General features: G+C 36.9%; 3 protein-coding genes across 7 annotated transcripts; all 3 read left to right on the top strand.

Moving 5' to 3' along the window:
- Window positions 1-5,261: 5,261 nt before the first annotated feature.
- On the top strand, window positions 5,262-11,719 carry LOC116136259 (probable receptor-like protein kinase At1g49730). 4 transcript variants are annotated; one of them, XR_004129014.1, is made up of 10 exons: window positions 5,640-5,718; window positions 7,574-8,125; window positions 8,573-8,869; window positions 8,985-9,246; window positions 9,336-9,388; window positions 9,887-9,954; window positions 10,125-10,214; window positions 10,453-10,537; window positions 10,626-11,356; window positions 11,443-11,719. XR_004129014.1 is itself a non-coding variant. In XM_031421983.1 (10 exons), the coding sequence occupies exons 3-10, from the start codon at window positions 7,621-7,623 to the stop codon at window positions 11,168-11,170; spliced, it is 1,905 nt and encodes a 634-aa protein (XP_031277843.1). In that variant the 5' UTR covers window positions 5,669-5,718; window positions 7,231-7,305; window positions 7,574-7,620; the 3' UTR covers window positions 11,171-11,719. The 4 variants fall into 4 exon arrangements, 3 of the variants coding, with proteins under 3 accessions (XP_031277841.1, XP_031277843.1, XP_031277844.1); XM_031421983.1 differs by adding an exon at window positions 7,231-7,305 and having other exon boundaries at window positions 5,669-5,718; window positions 10,626-11,719; XM_031421984.1 differs by adding an exon at window positions 7,231-7,296 and having other exon boundaries at window positions 5,680-5,718; window positions 10,626-11,719.
- Window positions 11,720-12,263: 544 nt separating this feature from the next.
- LOC116136289 (subtilisin-like protease SBT3) lies at window positions 12,264-14,594 on the top strand. Its single transcript, XM_031422007.1, has one exon. The coding sequence runs from the start codon at window positions 12,264-12,266 to the stop codon at window positions 14,553-14,555; it is 2,292 nt and encodes a 763-aa protein (XP_031277867.1). The 3' UTR covers window positions 14,556-14,594.
- Window positions 14,595-15,379: 785 nt separating this feature from the next.
- On the top strand, window positions 15,380-24,199 carry LOC116136284 (beta-amylase 7). Of its 2 annotated transcripts, none has more exons than XM_031422002.1 (11): window positions 15,380-15,835; window positions 16,732-17,363; window positions 17,955-18,239; window positions 18,594-18,671; window positions 18,934-19,137; window positions 19,343-19,537; window positions 20,471-20,581; window positions 22,497-22,757; window positions 23,025-23,243; window positions 23,426-23,645; window positions 23,846-24,199. In XM_031422002.1, exons 2-11 carry the CDS (start codon window positions 16,914-16,916, stop codon window positions 23,872-23,874), a joined length of 2,052 nt encoding a protein of 683 aa, XP_031277862.1. In that variant the 5' UTR covers window positions 15,380-15,835; window positions 16,732-16,913; the 3' UTR covers window positions 23,875-24,199. The 2 variants fall into 2 exon arrangements, with proteins under 2 accessions (XP_031277862.1, XP_031277861.1); XM_031422001.1 differs by having other exon boundaries at window positions 15,381-15,835; window positions 20,417-20,581.
- Window positions 24,200-24,726: the final 527 nt, after the last annotated feature.

Raw genomic sequence — 24,726 nt, 5'->3', positions numbered from 1 at the left:
TTTTTCGATTGCTCCAACTTGAAAACAATAGAAAACTTAGTGCTTAGTAACCAATCCTCGTGGGAATGATACTTTTCTTATCACTTTATTACTTAGTGCGACTACTGTACTTGCTATATTGCATGTTGTAGTAACAATGCATCACTCCACATTTAACATCCTTTTGACAACCAAACATTCTCCTTGATCTCCATAAACGATCTTTACTTCACTCGACTCTTCTGACACTTCCTCGTCATAGATTGGTTCTTCCTCTTCTTGTTCAATTAGAGTAACAACTATTAGCAATACAGGTTTCACAGTGTAACCCAGAGTCACAGTTTTCATCTTTTAAACATGTCTGTCCTTCCTGTTGTCATCCCACAAACAATCACACCCCATCAAAAGAAGAAAATTTATAAAAAAGAGAGAGGGAGAGAGAGAATTGTTTGGCAAGTTAATATGAAAAAAGTTGAGTACCTTGAGAGCAGAGGAAAAACTAAAGAAAAGAGTTGTTGAAATGACAACGAAAACGAACTTCTGCAAAAGAATAATAAACAGAGTTGCTTATGTTTAAGATCAGTGGAAGTAATTCGAAGAGAAAGAGAAGTTTAATCAAATACCTGCATTGACAATTTTGATGTTCGTTTGTTGAAACTATGAACGAGTAGAAAATATGGAGAATGGCTAGTGTTCTTGAATTGTGAATGGTTTTGCTAATCCTTGCACTAATATATATTATGGTGAGATAATGTAGGAAAGTATTATCACATTTTTTATTAAATAAAAGAATCACGTTTGTACTAAAAAAAGAGTTTCAGCTTTTGAAAAAGTTGAAGGAAATTATAAAAATTGCTCTCAACAACAAACAACTGAAGTTTATTAAGAGTGAATGTTTCATATTCATATATAATATAGGTCTTTAATTATCATAAAAAAATTTCTCTTTTATCCAAGTTCTTTCAAATCCATTTTCTCTGTTGTGACCATCAAACAAAGTCATTATCTAAAAACACAGGGATCCTGTTGAGGTTTTCATTAAAGGAAGTTTCGTTTTCTTTAGAGAAATATTGAATTGGGTTGATGAAGAAATTACAACACTGATTGACAAAGACATTCTCTTAAGTAGGGTAACTTCATAATTCTAAAGAGCAATGTTGCTTTCACCTCACAATTTCGTAGTCTTTCTTAATGTCATTTTGCTTCGCATCGCAAAAATTTAAAAAACAAGGTTAATATGTTGTTTGTCTGCGTGTCTCTACTCTCTACTCCATGCCAAAGAGCCATTGAAGCACAGTCAACATCAATCCATTTACTAAAGAGTTCAGCCTTTCAAAGCATATGCTTCTTGTTATTAAAAGCCACCATTAATGTCACATGAATTTTTGTCCATAAAAAGCTGACATAAACTCCCACCTCTTTCCTTTTCCTTTTTAACAACTTAACCGAAAATTATAAAGAATGGACCAGTAGTTTGATTATGTTTGGAAGCATCACACTTACAAGGGTTACAATATAATATAGGTCACATATAATATATTTTGACAATTTTTTCTTGAAACAAGTTTTAATAAGTTAAAAGGGGTTAACCACCATTGGGTGGTCTGATGGTAAAAGAACAAAATGAGGTTCTATGAGTTTCTAAGTTTGAGACCTCTCAGGCCCTAGTAGGGGTGGTTATTGGGGCTTTTACCTAGCTGACAGTTCTGTGGTCACCGAAACTCTTACTTGGTCGATAGTTCTAGGATTTAGAAAATTAGTTTAGTTATAGGATTTGGAAAATTAGTTAAGGTTTGCACAAACTGGCTCAAACACCTTTGATGGTTAAAAAAAAAGTTAAAAGGAGTTTATTTCATTTTCTTCTCGAACAATTACTTAATATTAAACATATCCGCTCTATTTAGAAAAAAAGTATTATAAGCAATTGTATTAGGGGTTTTTTATATTTTTTTAAGGAGGTGTTTGACATTTTCAAGGTGGGTTTTTAATAATTAGAAGGGTAATTCTAATACTTGATAATGAAGTGGATGAGTTAATGTTTAATAATCCCAAAAGGAAAAATTGAAATAAAACCCTAAGCAGAAACATTAATTGATTACAATTAGAAAAAGAATTATTACTAAAACATTAATATATTTCTAAATTTTCAGTTAATATTAGAATAATAATATTCTTAATCTTAACAGTTAGTTTACAGACTTTGTGATGGTTTAGCCATTTAAGAACACTAATAGGAAGAGGGTACAGAGTAAAGAGAAACCATGTCCATTCCTTTTTCCGCAAATTTTATGTAATTTTCTCTTGTCAGCATCATTGCTTGCTTGCCACTAAGATAGCTCCATGGCTTCACACATGAGACCCTATTCCTTAATCTTTACCCAACTGACTCCAATAGAAACAACTCTCTGTATGCAACTAGGAAACAGGAATTTAATGCTTACTCTTTACGACCCTAGGATTTTCGCCATTAGAAGATTACTATGAGTGTTTAGAAAATATGTTTAGTTATGTTAAAATAAATTAGTGAGTAAGTTATATAAATTACTAAATTACCCTTTTATTATAATAATAATAATATTATTATTTTATATTATTTTTTTAACCTCCTACATTTGTTAATTAGTTAAACATCTCACATAAACGTTTAAAAATTAACTAAAGCACTCCAGCCACCTAAGAGGATAGCCAGCCACCGGCCACCACCGCTAGACCAGTTGGTAGTCGCCAAAACGACACACAATTGGCTGGATTTGGCCGGTTGTGCGTCGATATAGGCATTTTTAGAATGTCTAGATATACTGCCAAAATCTAGTTGTTGACAACCAGAATCTAGCTGTTGTTAGTGGCTAGAGATCTAGCCATGGTCAGGCGTCGTTCCGACCACGTCAATCGGCGGTGGTTGCTGGCGGGTAGCAGTGGTCTTGGGTGACCTGTAATTTGTTTTAAATACAAGGGTATTATTATAAAAAAAAAAAAAACTTTAATTAATTAAATGTAAAATTGTAATGTAGGTTCATGTAAATTAATTTCAAATAAGGGCATTTTTGTCCAAATTTTTATTAATAAGGGATACAATTATAACAAAATTAATTTTACCAAGTAATCTTAAAATACCTAAGAAAATAGAGGTAATCAGATTACCACTCATATAACCTACGGTAATTATATTGGTTTTGGAATATTATCGAATCTTATATTACTTGACATGAAACATGGTAATCTAAGTAATATAAGATGACATTACTTTGATAATGGGGGATAACTTTGCCCTTAAGGGGGCGTTTGTTGTGCGGTAATGTTAGATTATTGGGGTAATGTCACTTATATTACTTGATTACCACGTTTGGTTGTCAAGTAATATAAGATCCGATAATCTTCAAATACCAATAGTAGTTACTATTGGTAATATTGGAGGTAATCTGATTACCTCCATTTTCTTAGGTATTCTGAGATTACCAGGGTTATCATTTTTGTTACAATTTTATCCCTTATTAATGAAAATTTTGGACATAATGCCCCATTTTAAAATAATTTACATTAATTCCTATTTCATTTACCCTTATTTAACTAAAATTTTGGACAATAATGTCCTTGTACTTAAAACATTTACAGACCACTCACTCAGCCACCACCACCACACCACTCAGCCACCACCACCACTACCACCACCGCTGACAGCGGCCAACCACCATGGACCGCCGCCGAAAACTCGCCGGAGTCCCTAAAAAAGAACGAGTTTCGGTGGAGGCTCCGGAGGCATCGATATGGCCGTTTCCGGCCATATTGATGGCCGAAAACGGCCATATCAGGCCAGATTGGTGGATCTGGCCGTTATGGCCAAGGATCTGGCCATTACCAGTCAGATCTGGCTTGATATGGGAAAACGACCATAGCGATGCCTCTTGGTCACGGTGAGTTGCTGATGGGATTTTCGGAGACTTCCGGCGGTGGTCTGCGGTGGCGGTAGGCAGCGGCAGGAGGTGGGGTGATTTCGTAATAAATTAAAGTTTTATATAAGCGGGGTGTTTTGACTAAATCTGAAATATTGGGGGTTAAAAGAAATTATTCAAAAATTAATAATAAAATAATATTATATTAATATTTGTAGGGGACAATTTAGTAATTTAAATAACATACCCACCAATTTATTCCCCATAACCAACCATTATATAACATACCCACCAACTAACCAAACACATTTTCTTAAAGATTCCTAGTAATCTCCAAGGTAATCTTCTTTTTAGTAATCCACATTCTCAGTAATCTACATTCTTGAACTAAACGCCCCCTAAAGTTATAATCATAAAATAAGATATATCTTCTAAAACTTGAGAAGAAAAATTATTTAATAACAACACATCTGTTTGAGGAAAAAAAAAAAACAAAAGAACTGGAGACCTTTCCATATTTATCTAATATAATAAAAAAAAATTGATACAAATATTAATAATTGTAGAAATCATTTGTCGTTGTTTCTTCATAACTGGAAGCAATGCCAGATAAAAATCCACGAGCTTTGCCAACAGTCTCAATGACACTAATCATATTGGGTCATCGAATGATCAATTAAGACTGTTGGATGTATTATTCAAAAGATGTTGAGTTTTATGCAAAAATTCGGTTTTAAATTTCAATAACACCAAAACATTGTATACTTTTATATTAACTATAAATATTACAAATTTCAAGTTTCCTTCATGACATCAAAATTCTCTTCTATGCCAAAGTTCGGTTTCAGGGCAGAGCTTGTCACGGGCCAAGGAGGCCAAAAAAAACTTGCACGAAATTACAAAACAAACAGCACAACACGACACAAATTCACTCTATCAATCCATCCTCACCAAAATTTATACAAATACCGTCACACTATTCAATTTTACCTTGGAACAAAATCTGTTAATTAAAGGGGTTTATCTATTTTAATAATGAAAGATTAGGTGTAATTTGTCAGCATCTATATATATAATTCCAAAGATACCTATGGCCATATACAAACGAACATGTCATTATCCTCAAGTATGGAACAGTTGTGGCTGCCACTTTCCCTTTTCCTTCAAATATACTTCACTTCACATGCTTATATTCATATAAATCTATCCTCCTTTCCTCTGTTATTTCTTATTAAGAAAAGTTATTTCCTTTTTTATTTTCCAGTGATGTTCTGTTTAGTATTTGATGAGATAATTTAGATAATTTTTTTTTTTTTTTGTTTATTTTGTTTGAAGGGAAGGAGAAAGAAAAAAGTTTGCAATGAGATAAAGATTTTTTTTTTTTTTTTGTTTATTTTGTTTGAAGGGAAGGAGAAAGAAAAAAGTTTGCAATGAGATAAAGAATAATCTTCTTTTTACTCGCTCTGAAATACAAAGGCACGAGGATCATCTACAAAATCCATGATGTGAAACATGGGGCCTACATATTTGTACCGTCTCAATGGGCACTAAGTTGAGTTTAGTTTCCAATTTTCCATAACACAGTCAAAAAAAAACCTCGTTCACATTCACTACACTTAACGGTCTAACACTAGTCTGAGTCTCTCTCACTCACCTCCTCCAGTACTGTGTAAGTTCCCTGCTGTTCTAAAACTAAGCGCACGCCTGTTTTGTTCCTTCACTCACTTATCTCGAATCCCCCTCTCTTTATTTTGTTCCTTCATCTCGACCATGGAGGTGTGGGGCCACTCCTTTTTGTTGATGGGTTTACTTGCATTTCTTGGAATGCAGCTTCATTTGGCAATGGCAGGTTAGTTCTTGTCATGGGATTGTTTCTTTTTCTATTTTTAGTTCTGTTTTAATCTGGGTTCTTGCTCTTTGTTTCAAATGATAGTGGAAGTTAGAGTTTGGCATGTTTTGTTTGATTTTTGTTCTTTATTCTTGCTATAATACTATTTTGGGTTGGTTTTTTTTGTGGGAAAGTTGGAATTTTGGAGATGGGTCAGGGTTTTACTGGTTATGTGATGCTTTTGAGTTATTCGTTGTTTGGTTACTTTGGGTTGTTATGTTTTTCATTTTATTAGGCATTCAGAATGTGCATGCTTCTTTGGCTTCTGGGTTTTTATTGACCTCTTAAGTTTGTTGTGGTGTTTTAGATGGAAGTAATTATCATTTGACTTAGCGTTTTTTTTAACTTGAACCCTCTGGACCGTGTGGTGGAATATTTCAATTTATTCGTGGATTTAGTTTAATAGGCTGTTCATAATTGTCTGTGTTAAGAATGCAGGGCAATATGCTGACTTTGCGACTGGGATTTTGTGGTTTGCAAAGTTTGTTGTCCTTTTTGCTACTTCAATTAGTTGTCTTGCCAATTCCTCTTAATGTCTTGCTGTGAGCTATTTATAGCCAGCTCAATGATAATCGCTTCTCCAATGTAGGCATTATGTTGACGCTGAATCACTTGTTAAATATTCTGTAATGATGGAAGATTTTATCGACAAATTGATGGAGGGAATTTTAAATATAGTTTTGAACAATATTCATTAAACTTTAATATAGATCCTATGAATGACGTTGATGCTAAATCTTATTTAAACATTGTTTAACTAATCGTAGAAGAGTTTGTTGAGGAGATACTTGTTACTGATGGGAGCAAAGCTTTGGGATAATTGCCTGTTTCTAACATCCTTCTCTGTAAATATTACCAATGGGGCTAAATACAGGGGTTTCAGACATCCACCCCTTCTAATATTTCATATTTTTAGGGTGGTGGTCAAGGGTCATGGCATGGTAGGCTGTCGAGTGCAGTTAAAAAGAAGCTCTTTCCTTGTTTATATATTTCTAGGTTTAGAGCCCGATGCAATTGTGTTTGATGATGGCATCACCAACGTTTGGTGAAGTTGTCTGAGTGGTTGACTGATATCCAACCAACTCTGGGGGTTTTTGAGGCAACTTTACAAATCATAATCTGTCAAAATATCCTGAGAAAAGTGAGAGACAAAGACAATATTGGGGTTTGTATGTGTATTTACCAATCAGAAGAAATGCCTACTAAAGTGCATCACCTTCGCATAAACTGTCATTCTTCGTCCTTTACTACTGTTACCTTACTCCCCCATGCCTACAGTTTGTTTTTTGGTTTCTTTTATTCTAGTTTCTCTTGTTATTTTACTGTATGTGTAGTTTTCTTCTGGTGAATGTGTTCAAGAGTTTACCTGAACCTGTGCTAACTTGATTGCTTCTTCTCTTTGTTATTATTTCCTCCTTTGTTCTTGAGCAAGAAAGAGACTGACATGGATGTAGTCTCGACTATTAATACCAGGTTTTCAGATGTGATCGCAGTACGAAGAATTATGACATGGTGTTGGTATTGTGGCTGAACAGTGAAGTGCGTCAGGTGTTACAGCCTGGCCAAAGAATTTTTTTATAGCACATGCTAGACATTTAAATATAACTAAAACAAACGTTAGGATTTACTTTGTTACGTAGCTTTGCCCTTTTCTTTTCCAGGACCTGTTTTGCAAACATTATCTTAGAGAGGTTGAGTCTTTACAATAGCATTTATTATTGGAGTTTCCTTCTTTCATTTAACATTTCATGTAACAAGCTCAAAATTGTAAGTAAATCCATCTCATGATTGATTAATTCTCTTACAACTTCTGCAGAGTGCCCCTTAGATTTGAGCAGATCAAACTTCACTTTAGTGGCCTCTATGTGCTCTAATAAAGATGACAGAGGGAAGTGTTGCCGCTATATCAATGCTTATGTTGCAGTCTCCATTGCTCGCTATGCAAATGCAACTAGCAACCTAGGGGTTACTTCAAATTTATCGGACATCTGCCTCCATTCCATATCACAAACAATGGATTTGCATGGTGTTTCACGAAATGCTACAGTTTTCTGTGGGTTTGGGACAAAAATTCCTGTCAGTTATGACTGTAGGGGTCGAACAACGGTCATGCAGATGCTGCAGTCTCCAAAATTTATGGATGTCACAGAAAATTGCAAACTGCCTCTTTCAAAGGAAAGTGATTGTAGGAAGTGTTTAAATGCTGGCATTGTATACCTCCATCATTTGGTAGGAGTAGAAGATAACATGACTTTGAGTACTTGCCGTGATGCAACTTTTGCTGTACTTGCAAGCCAACTTGACTATGGTTCAGCCGTTGACCTTGCAAGCTGCTTCTTTCAAGTTCAAGGGCTTGACATTCCTTCAGGTACAAAGACCTTTTGAAGAAAAACTGGAATTGTAATATCTTATGACATTTGATTTATGTGTTTATCAAATTATGTTTTATTCCCTCTTTTATTTTCTGTTCCTTGTCTGAGTGAATGGTTTATAATTTGTATTTATAGTTACTTTTTTATAGTGAGAAACTACCCTGTTTAAGACTAGAAAACGAATAAGATGAATTTTTAGGTCTGGAAAAAGCTGCACTTTTCTATCATTTTGCCCTTATAATGTTCATTTGATTGTTATCTGAATGATATTACACTGTGAATATATGATGAAGTATGCTTATTGTCACATCTTTTTCTCTATCCAAAATATGTTGTGCGTCACTTTGATGATGACATTTTATTTTTACATCATTAATGTGCTTTTTGTGCATTCTTGTATTTAATCACTTGAAGTTTAACTTTCTAGAAGATGATAATTTCAGAATCTTCTCCATCTTCGCTGGCCCCTGAGGCTTCTCCAAGTCCATTGATTGCTGCTAGCCCAAGCCAACTCACGTTGGGTGTACCTCAAAATGGACAAAATGGAAATCACCATTCCTATCACCTGACCTTAATTCCTACCATTGGCATTGCAGTTACAGCAGGTGCTGTCATGATGTTAATAGTCTTGATAGTTCTTATTCGTAGGAAAAGCAGAGAGCTAGAGTATTCTGAGAATACAGATAAGACCTCTATGAAATCTTTCCCTCCTCCTCGGTCTATGCGAAAATTTCAGGAAGGTTTGGTTCTGATCCTTTTCTTGTTTATGGGCTTTCTTAAAATTTGCATTTACTGAACATTTCCTTTTTCTGGAACTTTTGGGGGATTCTTGGGTTGGTGGCTTTTAAAATGCAGGTTCTTCATCAATGTTCCGAAAATTTGGCTACAAGGAGACAAAGAAAGCAACTGATAATTTTAACACTGTAATTGGACAAGGGGGCTTTGGAACTGTCTACAAAGCTCAATTTAGTGATGGTTCACTTTTGGCGGTGAAGCGGATGAACAAAGTTTCAGAGCAAGGGGAGGATGAATTCTGCAGAGAGTTAGAGCTTCTTGCTAGATTGCATCATCGTCATCTAGTAGCTCTGAGAGGCTTTTGCATTAAAAAATGCGAGAGGTAATTTAATTAGGTAACAAAGTGCAAAGTGTGTGTACGTGATGAACTCTTATACTAGCACAATTTGATACTTTGGTGGTGCATTGCAGGTTACTCATGTATGAGTATATGGCAAATGGAAGCTTAAAGGATCATCTTCATTGTATGTGCTTCTCCAATCTCCATTCCTCAGTTAACTGCTTCTGCTTAGCATTTGAGATTAATGTTTATAAGTTTAATCACAGAAGTGTTATTTTCCAAGTTTTAGATGCTGATGTTATTGAACTTGGTAAGAAATGATAAGGGAGATTACACCTGTAAAAGTGGGTCGACCTAGCTTGTTTTTGGTACTGTATAAATTAGCATGGTGCAGCCAAACCAGCTTGTGCCATGTCATCCCCATCACTGGCATGGTGCCCAAGGCGCATTGCGCTGCTAGGCAGACCCAACATGTCAAGTGCAGCTCAGGCTGGTAGGGTGCCCTTTTATACATGAGAAGAGAATTACCAAAATGAAAACCCAACATGGGCAACAACTAGGCCCAGCAAGGTTGATTTAACATGCCTATTGAAGGCAATGATCAAATCAACTTGTTCCTCTGTTTCTCTGAAGCTTTTTAGGTTGCCTGTTATCTGAATGGATTTTGCATTATATTTTGCAGCACCAGGAAGAGCACCTCTGAGTTGGCAGACAAGAATCCAAATTGCTATTGATGTGGCTAATGCTCTGGTAATTTTGAATTTTGTAGAATTATTCTCATTATAGGGGCTGATTGGTTCGGCTTGATTAAATTTTGTAGAATTATGCTCATTATTGGTGCTGATTGGTTCAGTTTGATGAAATTTCAACTTTATTCATATTGTGGAATTATCTTCCACATTCACTGTTCTCTTGTTCAGGAGTACCTCCATTTTTATTGTGATCCACCTTTATGCCACAGAGATATTAAGTCGAGCAACATTTTACTGGATGAGAATTTTGTTGCAAAGGTAGTGTCCTTTGACCTTTGTAATTTGCTTAATACATTTTGGCCATGATTACAATTTAAATTTTTTATGTCAGGTTGATTATAACTTTTAAGTACAGGCTTCAAACTCCTTTTTAAAACTAAATGCTGTTTAAGAAGAGGACAAAAATGTATTAAATAAGTTCAAAGAATTCCTCTTTCCCTGCAAATATAGCATTCATAGCATGTCCTTAAGTTCTTGAAATAGTCCCTCCTTCCAGATTGCAGATTTTGGCCTTGTACATGCTTCGAAAGATGGTTCTGTTTGCTTTGAACCGGTAAACACTGATATTCGGGGAACTCCAGGTTAGGAAAAACTAGCATTTGGCAGCTTAAACATTCTCAGTTTTGTTGTTTATTTTTGCCAAAGAACCTAAAATTGAAAGGCTTACAGGTTATATGGATCCTGAATATGTGGTCACTCAAGAGCTCACTGAGAAAAGTGATGTATATAGCTATGGTGTGCTACTGTTGGAGATTGTGACTGCAAGACGAGCAATACAAGATGGCAAGAATTTGGTAGAGTCAACCCAAATGTTGATGGCTTCAGAATCTAGATTATCCGAGCTAGTGGATCCCCGTATAAAGGACTCCTTTGACTTAGAACAGCTTCAGACAGTTGTGACAATTGTGAGATGGTGCACTCAGAGAGAAGGACAGACCAGGCCTTCAATCAAACAGGTCCTTAGAATATTGTATGAGAGTTCTGACCCAATGCATAGTGGTTTTGTCCAAGCTGTGGAAGATGAAGAATATGAAGAAACTGATGGGAGGCCAAGGACAAGTAAAGGGAAAATGCATAGGAGTGACCCAATTTTTCATAGTGGGGATGGAAGATATCTTGCTTCTTCGTCAAGTACATCAAGGTCATATTGTAGTCGAAGTTTTTTACTTGAAACTGGCTCTCCCCAGTCTCCTCCCAATTTGCTCTCTCTTTGAAGTCAGCCTCTTTTTTTTGGCTTCCGCTACTGATCACGAGTAGAAAGCCTGTAGCCGAACGCCATAACGAGAAGCTATGGATCATGTGGCTGGTATCGGTTTATCATCTTTTTGGAGTAAAAGCTTTCATATTATAGAGCACTTCAATGATTCCGAGGGTGTTACTTTGAAAAGGAAAAAGAAATTGTAAGATTAGCTCTTTTACACGCTTCAGTTTATGTTTTATTGAAATTTTTTGGATATGTGAGGCGTTGATATATTTTTTTTTTCAGTTGTCTCGTGACAGGCACCCTGATATTGCAACTAATCATAAGGATTGATTGAGTTATTTTGATTCATACAAGTAAAAATGCCTTCATGTATACAGTATCAGACTATCGGCAATGTTCCCTTTGTTTTTGAGTGGCTTGTAAATGATCCCTTGTGAAGACAATCCTCTTTATTTCCCAAAACTTGCTTTGTTCTTCTTTTCTTGTTTCCTGGTAATAACTGCATGTACCTTTACAAAATACAAATATAATCTCTTACATGATTTTCCTGCTCAAAGAAGCTTGGCAGCAGCATCAGCCATCAGCCAAGCGCCTTCTATACTGAATTATCATCTACTGGAGGGGCCTGCTTTTGTATCTATTTCCTAGTTTTTATCTCCAAATCTAGGTTAGTTAAATGGAGATACGGCAGAATTGATGTTCCCAAGTATGAGAGCGCATGAGATCAAGATGTAGGTTTTCTCTTGTTTCCTTAGAATGTCAGCCTAAGACAAACTTCCATCAGCAAATCCAATGTTTATCAACCTATATGTTAGCAGCTGCCGGCCTAGTATGTATTGAGGCTACTCCGGCTTAAAATCATAACAAACATTAATCTTAGCCTTGGATGAGTCTTGATTAGTGAGTCTTATTTAATTTTACATGCATCTGATGAGTTTACTGTTTGGTCTTATTGTAATCATGCAGAGATACTTGATACTAAACGTTGCCCTTTAAACAGACCATTACGTTGATTTTATCGACCACAGCTAGCTTTACAACGATTTATCCCTTCTTGTGTGTATATAGATTCTCTTAGATCCCACAGGTTAGTGAGCATAACCATGGGGAACATTGTTATTTCTGTGTTGCTTCTCTCCCTCTTGCTCTTTGTATCTACTGCCACTTCATCGACCATGTCAGGTGGACGTAAAACTTACATTGTTCACATGGACAAATCAGCAATGCCAGCTCCTTTCTCCACCCCCCACGACTGGTACATTTCTACACTTTCATCTCTCTCATCAGGAGATGATATTGTCCCAAGTCCAACCCATCTCTACACCTACAATCATGTGATGGATGGTTTCAGTGCCGTGTTGTCACAGAGCCAGCTTGACCAACTCCAAAGTTTGCCTGCTCACATTGCCACATATCCAGAATCTTTTGCCCAACTCCACACTACACACACTCCAAACTTTCTCGGCCTAAAGAAACATGCTGGGTTATGGCCAGCTTCAGGTTTTGGCAATGACATAATTATCGGTGTCCTTGATTCTGGAATTTGGCCAGAAAGTGAGAGCTTCAACGATAAAGGCATGCCTCCGGTTCCTGACCGATGGCGTGGCACATGTGAAGTTGGAGCTGAATTTAACTCTTCTCATTGCAACAAAAAATTGATTGGAGCACGTTCATTTAGCAAAGGTATGAAGCAGTATGGGTTGAATATAACAGAACCAAGCGACTATGATTCTCCCAGAGATTACTGGGGTCATGGAACCCATACATCATCAACAGTAGCCGGCAGTCGTGTTCAACATGCTGATTACTTTGGATACGCTGAAGGAACCGCCACTGGAATGGCACCAATGGCAAGGATTGCCATGTACAAAGTGTTGTTCTTCAACACCAGTTATGATGCAGCGGCAACTGACGTTATGGCTGGCTTGGATCAAGCCTTGGCGGATGGTGTTGACGTCCTGTCACTGTCCTTAGGATTCTTTGAGACAACTCCGTTTGATCAAAACCCAATAGCCATTGGAGCTTTTGCGGCCATGAAGAAAGGCATTTTCGTTGCGTGTTCAGCAGGAAATGGAGGTCCTCATTCATACACAATGCTTAATGGAGCTCCATGGATTACCACTGTTGGCGCTGGAACTGTTGATAGAGATTTTGCAGCTCACATCACTCTAGGTGATCAAGAGCTAACTGTCACGGGAAGATCTTTCTTCCCAGAGAATTTGTTTGTCTCTGGGGTTCCCATATATTTTGGAAATGGGAATCGGTCTAAGGAAAATTGTGAAGATAACTCATTAGACCCTGAAGATGTTGCAGGTAAATACATCTTTTGTGATTCTGTGCAACCAGACGAATTGTCCAGAACCGGAGCAGCTGGAGCTATCTTCATGAGTACAGACTCAGGCCAATTTCTTCGTCCGGATGACTTTAATATGCCTTTTGTGGCAGTGAATTTGCGCGATGGAAAGTTAGTAAAGAAGTATATAATCAATTCTAAAAATGCAACAGTTAGTATCAATTTCCAGGTTACAATATTGGGCACAAAGCCAGCTCCACAGGTGGCATATTTTTCATCTCGAGGGCCTGATCGACAGTCACCATGGATACTAAAACCTGATATATTGGCTCCCGGGGTCAATATATTGGCGGCATGGGTTCCCAATCGGGCTTCGGCACCCATAGGTGACGATTATTTACTCACTGATTACGCTCTGGTGTCCGGCACATCCATGTCATGCCCTCATGCAGCTGGCCTAGGCGCGCTGCTTAAAGTCGCCCAACATGACTGGAGTTCGGCTGCAATTCGTTCAGCAATGATGACAACTGCCTACCTGAGGGACAATGCTAATGGCGTGATCATTGACATGACCACAGGCGTCGCTGGCACCCCTCTCGATTTTGGTTCAGGCCATGTAAAACCCAACAAGGCCATGGATCCTGGACTTGTGTATGACGTTGAGGTTGAGGACTATATCAGTTACTTGTGTGGACTGAACTATACAAGCCATCAGATAAGAGTTCTCACAGGGACATCAAAATTCAGCTGTGAAAATGCTAATCTAGACCTTAATTATCCCTCCTTTATGGTCATATTGAACAACACCAATACTACAAGCATGACCTTCAAGAGGGCGTTGACAAATGTAGCTGATTCTAGCTCAGTTTATACCGCGGCGGTAAAGGCTCCAACTGGGATGAAAGTTGTTGTGAAACCGGCGATTGTATCCTTTGCCGGAAAATATAGCAAAGCTGAGTTCAATTTAACGGTGAACATTGATGTGGGAAGTGGTGTAAGTCCAGAAAGTGATTATATTGGAAATTTTGGGTTTTTGACATGGTATGAGGTTAATGGGACGCATACTGTGAGAAGTCCAATCGTCTCTGCATTTGCTCCTTGATCTCAAACTACATTATTCGTGCTAATAGCATTGGTACCATAAGGCGTATTTACATATATTTTATCAAGGATAAGAGAAATAAGAATAAGATGAAAATGAAAGTATCAAAGATTGCTTTTGCTATATATATGAACAACTTTTTCTTACCAAAATAATGATTTAATGACACATTTTCATCCATATATTTTTAAAATACTAATTTATTATTCAAATTTAAGCCATAATAGTCTGGATTGAGAATTTTGCTCTCTATTTGACTCTAGAATATAATCTTAGATAGTAAAATAGTATTTTAAAAGTCTATGGGTGGAAAAATGTTAGTAAACCATTATTTGGGTGGGAAAGTCATTAACTCTCTCTCTCTCTCTCTCTCTCTCTCTCTATATATATATTTTTTTTTTTTTTAATGACCAAGATGTCTTCAATTGATCCCTAGAACAGCTTTAGTGGTGACCCTTGTTAACAATTAAGGAAAGACTTGAATTTAGGACCACTTGAGTATTACATCCGAAAGTCTCTATCGAGCCACTCGATCATTTGAAAAAACTTTTTAATCAAATTTTGTACAATAAGAAAATGCCTCTATATCTAAAAATTTTCAATAGATTTTTTATTATTTAATATAACTTTTTTTAAAGATAGTATGTGAAATTAACCCTGAAATTATTACCCGGACTATATTATGATTTTCTATCTAAATTTTGGCCTCTCCGGGTCGGGTCTCTCCCAAATATTGAATCCATGTCCCTGGAGCCTGAGCCAAAGTATAGGCACGTGCAACGCGTGTTTCAGTCACACGTCCGTTTATCCTCTCCCTCGCTTATACACACGCACACCTCGTTCGTGCCAAACCCTAATCTCGCACACACTACACGTTCGAGTCTCTACACACGCGTGAAACCCTAGGCCTCACACGCACGGGCGCACTTCCTATCTTACTGGTCGCCGCGCTTTTCGTATCCGCCGGAGAAGCCTCAAATTTCGCTTCTCCGCATATCGTTTGTTCTTTTACCGCGGCTCAGACGACTCGCCGTGGAACGAAGCCGGAGATTCTTTCTGGTGGCGGAAATATTTTGGAATTTTCGGTAAGAATATCGGTGGTACTGTTAGAGTACCGGGGGAGGGAAAATAGGTTTCTGGTTGAAGAGTATCTATATGTGAGATTTGGTTGGTGAGAAGGTGAATTCGTGGATTATGGAAAGTTGGTGGCCATTAAGACTATGTTCATCCCTGTTAATTGAAGGCTTTGCTTGAGAGTTAAGCGAGTAATCGTGTTTAAGGTGATATAACATTATTTGTTTTCCTCCTGTCCTGATAACTTTAGCATGGGTTTGTTTACTTCAGAGGGTTTTCCTGGAAGCTTGATTTTCACTTAAGTACAGAGGTCTATATAGGTTTAAAGGAATGTCCTTTCTAGGTGTTTGTGATTGAAACGTGCTAACTTTTCATTTGCCAATTTTTATCTTTTGATTCAATTGAGTTTTACCTCCAAAAAAGAAAAAGAAAAACAACTCAATTTATTTGCTTTTACATTTAAGAAAACAAGAAAAGAAACTCAACTTCAACTTATTTGAGCCAAGTTCTTTACCAGGGGACAATTGAGCAAATACATGTTTACTTGGGCTCTAAATAGTTCAACTTAAATGGAAGTTCCATTAGAACCTTAAATAAATTGTTTGGCGGTTTTCTAGCAAAAAATGGATATTTGGAACTTCCATTGTGATGGCTGTGCACTAGAGTTCAATTTCAATCACTTTGACTTGAATCAAATAGCTTTTGAAGAGTGGAAGACGGTAGTAGATTGTGAAGAGTAGGACGAGATTGTGTGCATTTAATCCTATTCCACCTTCCTTTTTCATTTGATGATTTTCATTGATCTTGTAATTTATAATCTAATGAGCAAGTACTGTAAATATGGTTATATTGGTCCTTTCATGCTAACTTCTGAATAGAAGGGCAAGAATTTAGCATAAGGGTTGTGAAAGTGTTATCTTTGCTAAAAACCATAATTTTTTACCCTTTACTAAGAGTTTTGAAAAAAAAATTCAGCTTATGTGAAGAGAGCATTTCTTTCCCTCATTTTCATTCGATCAATCATATTTGATCAGTATTGTATCAGTTTGAGACATAATTCTATCTATGTGAGACATAATTTGAAGTTCCATTTCTTTCTCAGGGAACTCTTTAGTCAACCAGGCATTGTATTTCAGATCATATTGCGGCATTATATTGAAAATCTTGACCATACATACATGTTGAACAAAAATTAAGCTGTAATAATGGCATTTTGGGTAGAACTCATTACATCAGAAGTAGCTGGGTAGCTGGGGTTAGAAGTTGGGAAGAAAGGAGAGAACGATGGCAACCGATATGCAAAATTTAATAGGAACAAGTGAGGATGATGATGAGGAAGAATTAGAGATGGATGTGAAGGAAGAGGATGAAGAAGATGAAGAAAATGGAGGGAAGCGCATTCACAGGCAAGTGATGGTGGGGGTTGACGTAGGTATAGCTGCAAGTAGTAGTAATAATAATCAGCTTCCACACCACCAGCAAATTCAGGATCAAGTGGGCACCCCTGGAGGGGGAGGAGTACGGAGGTGTAGACCCTTGGAAGAGAAGGAGAGGACAAAGCTGAGGGAGCGGCATCGGAGGGCAATCACTGCAAGGATCTTGGCTGGTCTACGGAGGCATGGGAACTATAACCTTAGGGTCAGGGCTGATATTAATGATGTGATTGCAGCTTTGGCAAGGGAAGCTGGCTGGGTTGTTCTTCCTGATGGAACCACCTTTCCTTCAAGGTCTCAGGTACTTAATTATCAAGTGCAAAGTTTTCATTTATCACTCACTTCAACATATTATTGGCCTTTCATTATTAAATCAAATATCTAATAAAGCCATATAAAATCTTTGAAGCTAATGTCTCAAAAGTTTGTATAATGATAAGATGTAAAAAGACTGTTTTGAGCCAATGAAGGTTTTCCTGTGGTTGTACCTAGGGCATCCTTGGGCAAGGAGTGGCCTTTGTGATGCATAGGAGGTGCACAGGGGACTTTTTGTTTTCTTTTTTTTTTTTTTATTTTTAAAATCCTAAATTCATCTATATCATGTTAATTTATTTAAATTCACTCAGCGAAGACTCTATTCGATCTAATGTAGCTTCTTATGTGTTTGTCATATATCTTTTTAGATGAGTTTGTTGAAGGTATGTTTCCTATATTTTCCAATTAGCTAATCTAAGGCCATATCCGGTAGATTACTTGGATTGAATAACAGTTAGAAAGGGCTTCTCTTATATCACATGTTCAACTATAATTCGTTTTTTTGTCACCCCCTTGGTATTTGCTTTAATGAAAATCAGAAAACCAAATGGGTATTTTTCTCTATAATGTTTAATAGGGATCAAGGTCTGCTGCTGGCACTTCTGCAATGGTAAATCCATCTTCTCATGTTGTGTCACAACAGACACAAACTACTTCTCAGAAAGGAATCTCTCCTGGCTATCGGAGCTCATTGGAGTATAACACATGTCGCATGAAAGGTGTTTTCATGCCCACGCCCTCACCTTATGATTTATCCCCTAGTGCCCGTTCCCAAACTTCAGCTCTGGTGGGAGATGGAGGAGAACAAACTGAGATTCATTCTCTTATTGGTGGTTCCATGGATACTGTTAATGACAAGCAGGTAGGAACTGATTTGTTCAGAGGTTATTTGCGTTTTGATCTCTTTGTAATTTGATGGATGATATCTTGTACTGTTCTTAGAATTTAAATATTCATTATGCCCCTAATTGCACTTGGAGTACAATAGAGAACACTTAATTAATCTTACTATTAGATAAGACAGAATACAGAAACCCCTTGATGTCAGGATCATTTATTAGAGATAAATGATTGTGTTCTTGATAGTATCTCCTACGAGTTCAAATAGTGATGTTCTATATCTGGTATAAAAGTTGGCTCTTTCAATTTGAATTTGAAAGCTTGGTTGGTTGGTTCATGTTATATATTTGTTTTCAACTTCTCTTGCTTTTTGCAGATTGTTGATTTACCTCCAAAGTTACCAGAGCGTGATTTTGCTGGCACACCATATGTTCCAGTTTATGTGATGCTGCCTGTAAGTCTTCTAATTTTAATCATAGTTGACCAATGATTCACTGTTTTAACAACTTGAAATTCTACTCAATGTGAGCCTATTTGCATTCTGTGCAAGCAACTTTTCTTAGATATTTTTGAGCTTTGTGATTTATCATCATGAAGAAAGGGTATCTTTCGATTAATGTGTATGCTTGTTTTAAGGGCTAACCAAATGCCATGCGTGACATCTTTATTAATTGTTTTGGAGATTATGTGCCAATGACTCAAGCTTATGGTGGCAGTTGGGTGTTATCAACATGAAGTGCGAACTGGTTGATGCAGATGGTCTACTGAAGCAGCTGAGGGTATTGAAATCAATAAATATCGATGGGGTTATGGTTGATTGCTGGTGGGGAATAGTTGAGGCTCATGCTCCTCAAGATTATAACTGGAATGGTTACAAGAAGCTCTTTCAAATGGTTTCCGAGCTTAAGCTTAAGTTACAGGTTTGCTTTATGTGGTTTTATTCTTTTGGTAGCGTTAAGTACTCTTAGCATGTGCTTAATGTTCATAGTTGACATAATAATTTGTTATTACCTATGTTATTTTCTCATTTAGATAATTTGTTATTTTTACGTATGGGTTTGTTATTTATTCTCCAAGAATTCATTTTGGAACTGATAGTTGATTGGATTCTTTATGTTGGTTCAGGTTGTGATGTCATTTCATGAGTGTGGAGGCAATGTTGGTGATGATGTTTGTATTCCTCTACCGCATTGGGTAGCAGAAATTGGTCGAAGTAATCCTGACATATTTTTCACTGATAGAGAGGGAAGACGAAACCCTGAGTGTCTCTCATGGGGGATTGACAAGGAACGGGTTTTAAGAGGCCGGACTGCTGTGGAGGTACTAGGTTTTGATTTGATAATAAAGACTGAAACTGATTGTGATTGTACTCTCTCTCTCTCTCTCTCTCTCTTGTTTTTGGGTTGTGTGTCTGTGTGGAAGGAGGGGGGTTGTTTCTTTACTCTGACAAAAAGCAAAATATGTAAGTAAAACTGTGATTACATTAGCAGTGTTGCAATATCATTTGTACATTTGATTATTCCTTGAGCTAAAGCCCACACAAAGACTTGGAATTTGGGAGAAATTTTCTCCTTCCAAATCATCTTTTAAGGTTTGAAAACCGCCAATGGGGAATCATCTAACATCCTATTAAGATAGGATGTACAGGAAAACTTGTAGATATTGCTTTCCAAGTGCTTCCAAAAAATTGTTAACCACATTAGTTTTCCACCCATTTGAGTTGACACCATATTTACTTCTAATCACCCCATGCCAAAGAGAATTTCTTTTCAAGTGGGAATCTCCAAGGCCATTTAGCTAAGAGAGACTTCATCTTTTTCTCCACATTTTCAATACCAGGTTCCCCTTTTGATCTTGGGCCTTGAGACAATGTCCCATCTAAGAAGATGAGATCCTTTCACTCCATCATACACTTCTGATAAGAACTCTCTCATCTTTCTTTCTATTCTCTTTGCAACCCCAAAAGGAATCTTGAACAAAGGAAGAAATAAATTGGAAGAGCTGATAAAGAGTAAATAAGCATGAGTCTAAAAATTTATCTAACTTGGGTTCTAATGTTTGTGTCTGTAAATGAATTACTCTTATCCGTGTATGTTTGATGCTTTTCTTATGTGGGCATTAGCGTAGGTTGAATATATTTACCTTATAATTGGCCTTTGTGGGTACAATCTTAGATGATCTATTTTCTAAATTATGTAGGTGTACTTTGACTACATGAGAAGCTTCCGTAAGGAATTTGATGAATTCTTTCAGGATGGTATCATCGCCATGGTTGAAGTCGGACTAGGTCCTTGTGGCGAACTGCGGTACCCTTCTTGTCCTGTAAAGCATGGTTGGAGATATCCTGGCATTGGGGAATTCCAGGTAATTTGTTTGTAATTTCAACATTGATTAAGTCTGTCTGCCATCTGATCTGATTGATTGAGTGTTGCTAATTATGTTCTTTTTTCTTTGGAGTACAAGTAAAATGAAGTTGCTATTGTAGAAAAGCTTAGATATGTTTGTTGCTATGGTCATTTTGACTTTGATGTTGAACTTTGTTTTTCATTTTTCAGTAATAAACAATGAGTTAATTTCTAAACCCCCTGAGGTATAGCCTAAATCTAATGAACCCCCTCTGGTATCGGTAATAGTTCTCAACCCCCTACCGTTTGTCAGATTTACTATTTTTGCTCCTTGACATCTGCATAGCAAGTAATTACCCATTACCCTTAATTTTTCTTTTGAAAGACCCTTTATAGTTTATACCGTTAGGCTTCTTTAAAATAAAAAAATAAAAAAAAATTTTTAAAAAAAGACTTCGTAACAACACATCCTTTCTCCTCCCACCCACCTTCCCTTGGTCCTTTGCTGCCATTAACCACCATCACCATTTGCCAAGCCCATTTCCTTCCCCACAACACACAAACCTCATCTCTCTGTCTTTTATCTCTACCGAAACCCTAATCTAAAACACAAGCACACTCACAATTTTATATAAAATGCACACCTTGCCTAGGTATGTGGCAGCGTGCGGGAGTGGACACCGTGCTGCATGCTTGGAGTTGTGCAGAGTTGGAAATTTTTTCTCTTAGATGGATTGGAGTTTTTTTAAGGTTTGCTTTTGGGAAGTGGTGGTGGATTGGGAGGTGGATGTTATTGATGGTGATGGGGGGTTGGGCTAAGAATTTTGGTTGGGTGTTGGTGGGTTAACTGGGTGGCATAGGATCAGTTCAAGCAGTGGATTAAAATATGTTGTCTGGGTATTTTGTATGGAGTGATTATTCTGGTTTGTGATGTTATGGTGATAGAGTGTGGTGGTGGCAGAGTTTAGAACACAAAAATTCCCATGGGTGGAGAGTGGGTTGGGGCCAAGGGAGATAACAATTTTTTTTTTTTTAATATATCTTTGTATGTTGTCTAAATTTTTTTTTTTTTTTTTTATCTTCATCAGTTAATAAGATTCTGAATAAATTTACTTTTCTTTCCCTCTTCTGTTAAAAGTAATGAAAAAGTTCTAATGTTACACAAATTGGAGGGGGTTGAGAGCTATTACTGACATCTGAGGGGGGTTATTAGATTTAGTCTGTACCTCAGGGGTTTTAGAGTAATTTCCTCAATAATCAATCAAGCTTATTTGTCAATAGAATTAGGGGGGAAAAAAAGAGAGATAATGTCAGAAAAGAGGTAATAGTAAGAGCTAATCCAAGCCCAAGGAATGCTTTCCTATTGCCTGGCTAATATTTTGATTTTGTTGATATGGCCAATGGAAGACTTAAATCTGTTTCATGTATTTAAGACATTATATAAATTGCAAATGCGCACACATTTAGACACAACCTTTCCATTATGAACATATAGCAGTTGTCATAACACTTTGAATCCCATGAAAATATTAGAACGGCTACTCTCCCCATTCTTTTTACACGCTCTAGTAACTAGAACACCACAACTGCTACCATCCTCACCTCTCCTATTCCTCACCCCTGTAAGTAGGAAAAGATATGTGAAGAGCTTTTCAGGGTTATCTCAAACATGATATTTTAGGAATTATAATTGCACAAGTATAACTTGTATTTATGACAATAGGTTTTTGATCTACTTAAGAAAATGAGCTTTTCTCCAGATTCTTAGCATGGGTAATTGGTTTTATATGAAAATTATAATTATAGGGTGGTTCCCCTTGAATAGTTGGTTCACTTTTTTTTTTTGTGCACTTGGGTCTTCATCTAGTGTCATCCATTTTATTTATCATGTTTTTTTCCTGTTTGTGCATCAACATAAAATTTTCTTTTTCCAGTGTTATGATCATTATTTGCTAAAAAGCCTGAGGAAGGCAGCAGAAGCTAGAGGACAGTCCTTCTGGGATAGGGGACCAGATAATGCCGGTTCTTATAATTCACAGCCACATGAAACAGGCTTCTTCTGTGATGGAGGTGACTATAATGGATACTATGGAAGGTTTTTCCTTGATTGGTACTCCCATGCTTTAGTCGATCATGGTGATCGGGTGCTTTCTCTAGCAAAGTTGGCTTTTGACGGCACCTGCATTGCAGCAAAGGTGAGTTTAGCTTTGAGATATTTTTTATTTTAGGTGGATTGAGTTGTTACTAAGATTAGATTGGAGATCTTGTTCTTTTCTGTGAAAATTCTGGTTTCTTTTGGTTAGTATAGTCATCTATTTCCTAGGTTTGTGTCAGTTTTCATCAAATTTTATTCAACTAATTTATGTCCTGAATGTAGATTAACCCTCGGCAAATTGATAGAAAATTATCATAGTAATTATTACTTTATCCTGTCTGTTTGCTATATTTTAATTGCTGAGCAGCTATCAGGTATTCACTGGTGGTACAAGACAGCCAGTCATGCTGCGGAACTAACTGCTGGGTTCTATAATCCATGTAATCGTGACGGCTATGCTGCAATTGCAGCAATGCTAAAGAAGCATGGAGCTGTTTTAAACTTCACTTCTGCTGAACAGCATGTGTTAGACAGGCATGAGGGCTTCCCAGAGGCATTTTCAGATTCTGAAGGGTTAGCTTGGCAAGTAAGCATCACGCATTGAAATAATCAAATTCATTTCTTTCTCTAAGTTCATTGTTTGACCATGAAAAAGGTGTTAGAAAGCACAACATTCAGTAAATTACCATGCTATATAATACTTAAAGTTTCAGTTGTGCAAATTAATGTTGGAGGATTGATTTGGCTGTGAACAACTATCTATTTCAGATGCTGAATGCAGCATGGGATGCTTGCGTACCTATTGCTAGTGAGAACCCACTTCCTTGCCATGATAGACTAAGCTATAACAAGATTCTGGATGATGCCAAGCCATTCGGTGATCCAGATGGAAAACACTTCTTTTCTTTTACCTACCTCAGGCTTGGCCCACCTCTTATGGAGAGAGAAAACTTCTTGGAATTTGAACGCTTTTTGAAAAGGATGCATGGTAAGCTCCAAAGAAGACTAATATTCGATTGCAATGTTATATAATATGTCATCCAATTTCATCTATTTGGCTGCAAATTCTTTACTAAATCACTATAAATATGATCAAAGAATGTTTTGCTTAGTGGTGATGATATTCAGCACTGGAAAGAAAGAAAATCAGGATTTGAAATGTGATTAACTTGGCTTTTGTTGCTGTAGGGGAAGCAGTTGTCGATCCGCAGGTGTAGCTGGGCATGAAGATTTTCCCAACAGATTTTGTATCATTTGTTTTCCCCAAAGAAAGAATTGGGGCTACAGTGTTGCAGTTTAGAGAATATCAATATTGTTAATTTGATTTTAGAAATACAATATAATTATATATGTAATCAGAAGAGAAGCCGAGCTTGCACGTGGACTTAGGTTTTGTTGTAAACTAGTGAAAAAACTAGTTGTGTAGGTGTAGTTGTGAGATCAGTGTCACCACTGCAACAGGTTTGTATGCTTTCACATTCACTTCCCGTAAATGTTTATATTTGATTACAAAATTTCGGACCTGGAATTTCAGTGGGAATGTTGGAGATTGACATTTTTGTTCGGTAAACTCGGTAATTTCATCTCCCGCGACTCGAAAACAAGACCGTTAGATATAACTAACTTTGATGATTAAAAGGCTTGTCTTTCGAGTAAAGGGGAGAGGTAAGATTGACCATTTTTAACAGACACATATGTATACTATGTGATGTCAGTCTACAAAGTTTTTACAAAGTTTTAATTTTCAAAATATCATTAAACAAAATTTGCTTGTGTGAATTGCTTCCTTTTTGTTTAGCGGTTGGTTCCTTGCATTTTTCTCCACCACCATGAAAATAATCAAAACTTCCTAATTTCCTTCGAAAAGATCGTCCTCTAGGGGTACACGCTCTCGGTGTGCAACAAAAGAAGATTTTTGGTGCATACCAACGGCGTGCACACCAAGTGTATACACCAAAATTCAAATAGGTATTTTAGGAGCACAAAAACAAACCGCGACCCAAAATGCATAGTATGATTTTTTATGATTTTTCAAAGTTTTAATCTTAAAAAAATCATTAAAAAAATTC

The sequence above is a fragment of the Pistacia vera genome, unplaced genomic scaffold, assembly GCF_008641045.1.
Source record: "Pistacia vera cultivar Batoury unplaced genomic scaffold, PisVer_v2 Contig310, whole genome shotgun sequence".
Classification (NCBI taxonomy): Eukaryota; Viridiplantae; Streptophyta; class Magnoliopsida; order Sapindales; family Anacardiaceae; genus Pistacia; species Pistacia vera.
The sequence above is the reverse complement of the archived record's forward strand: the minus strand, read 5'-3'. Positions and strand labels throughout refer to the sequence as shown.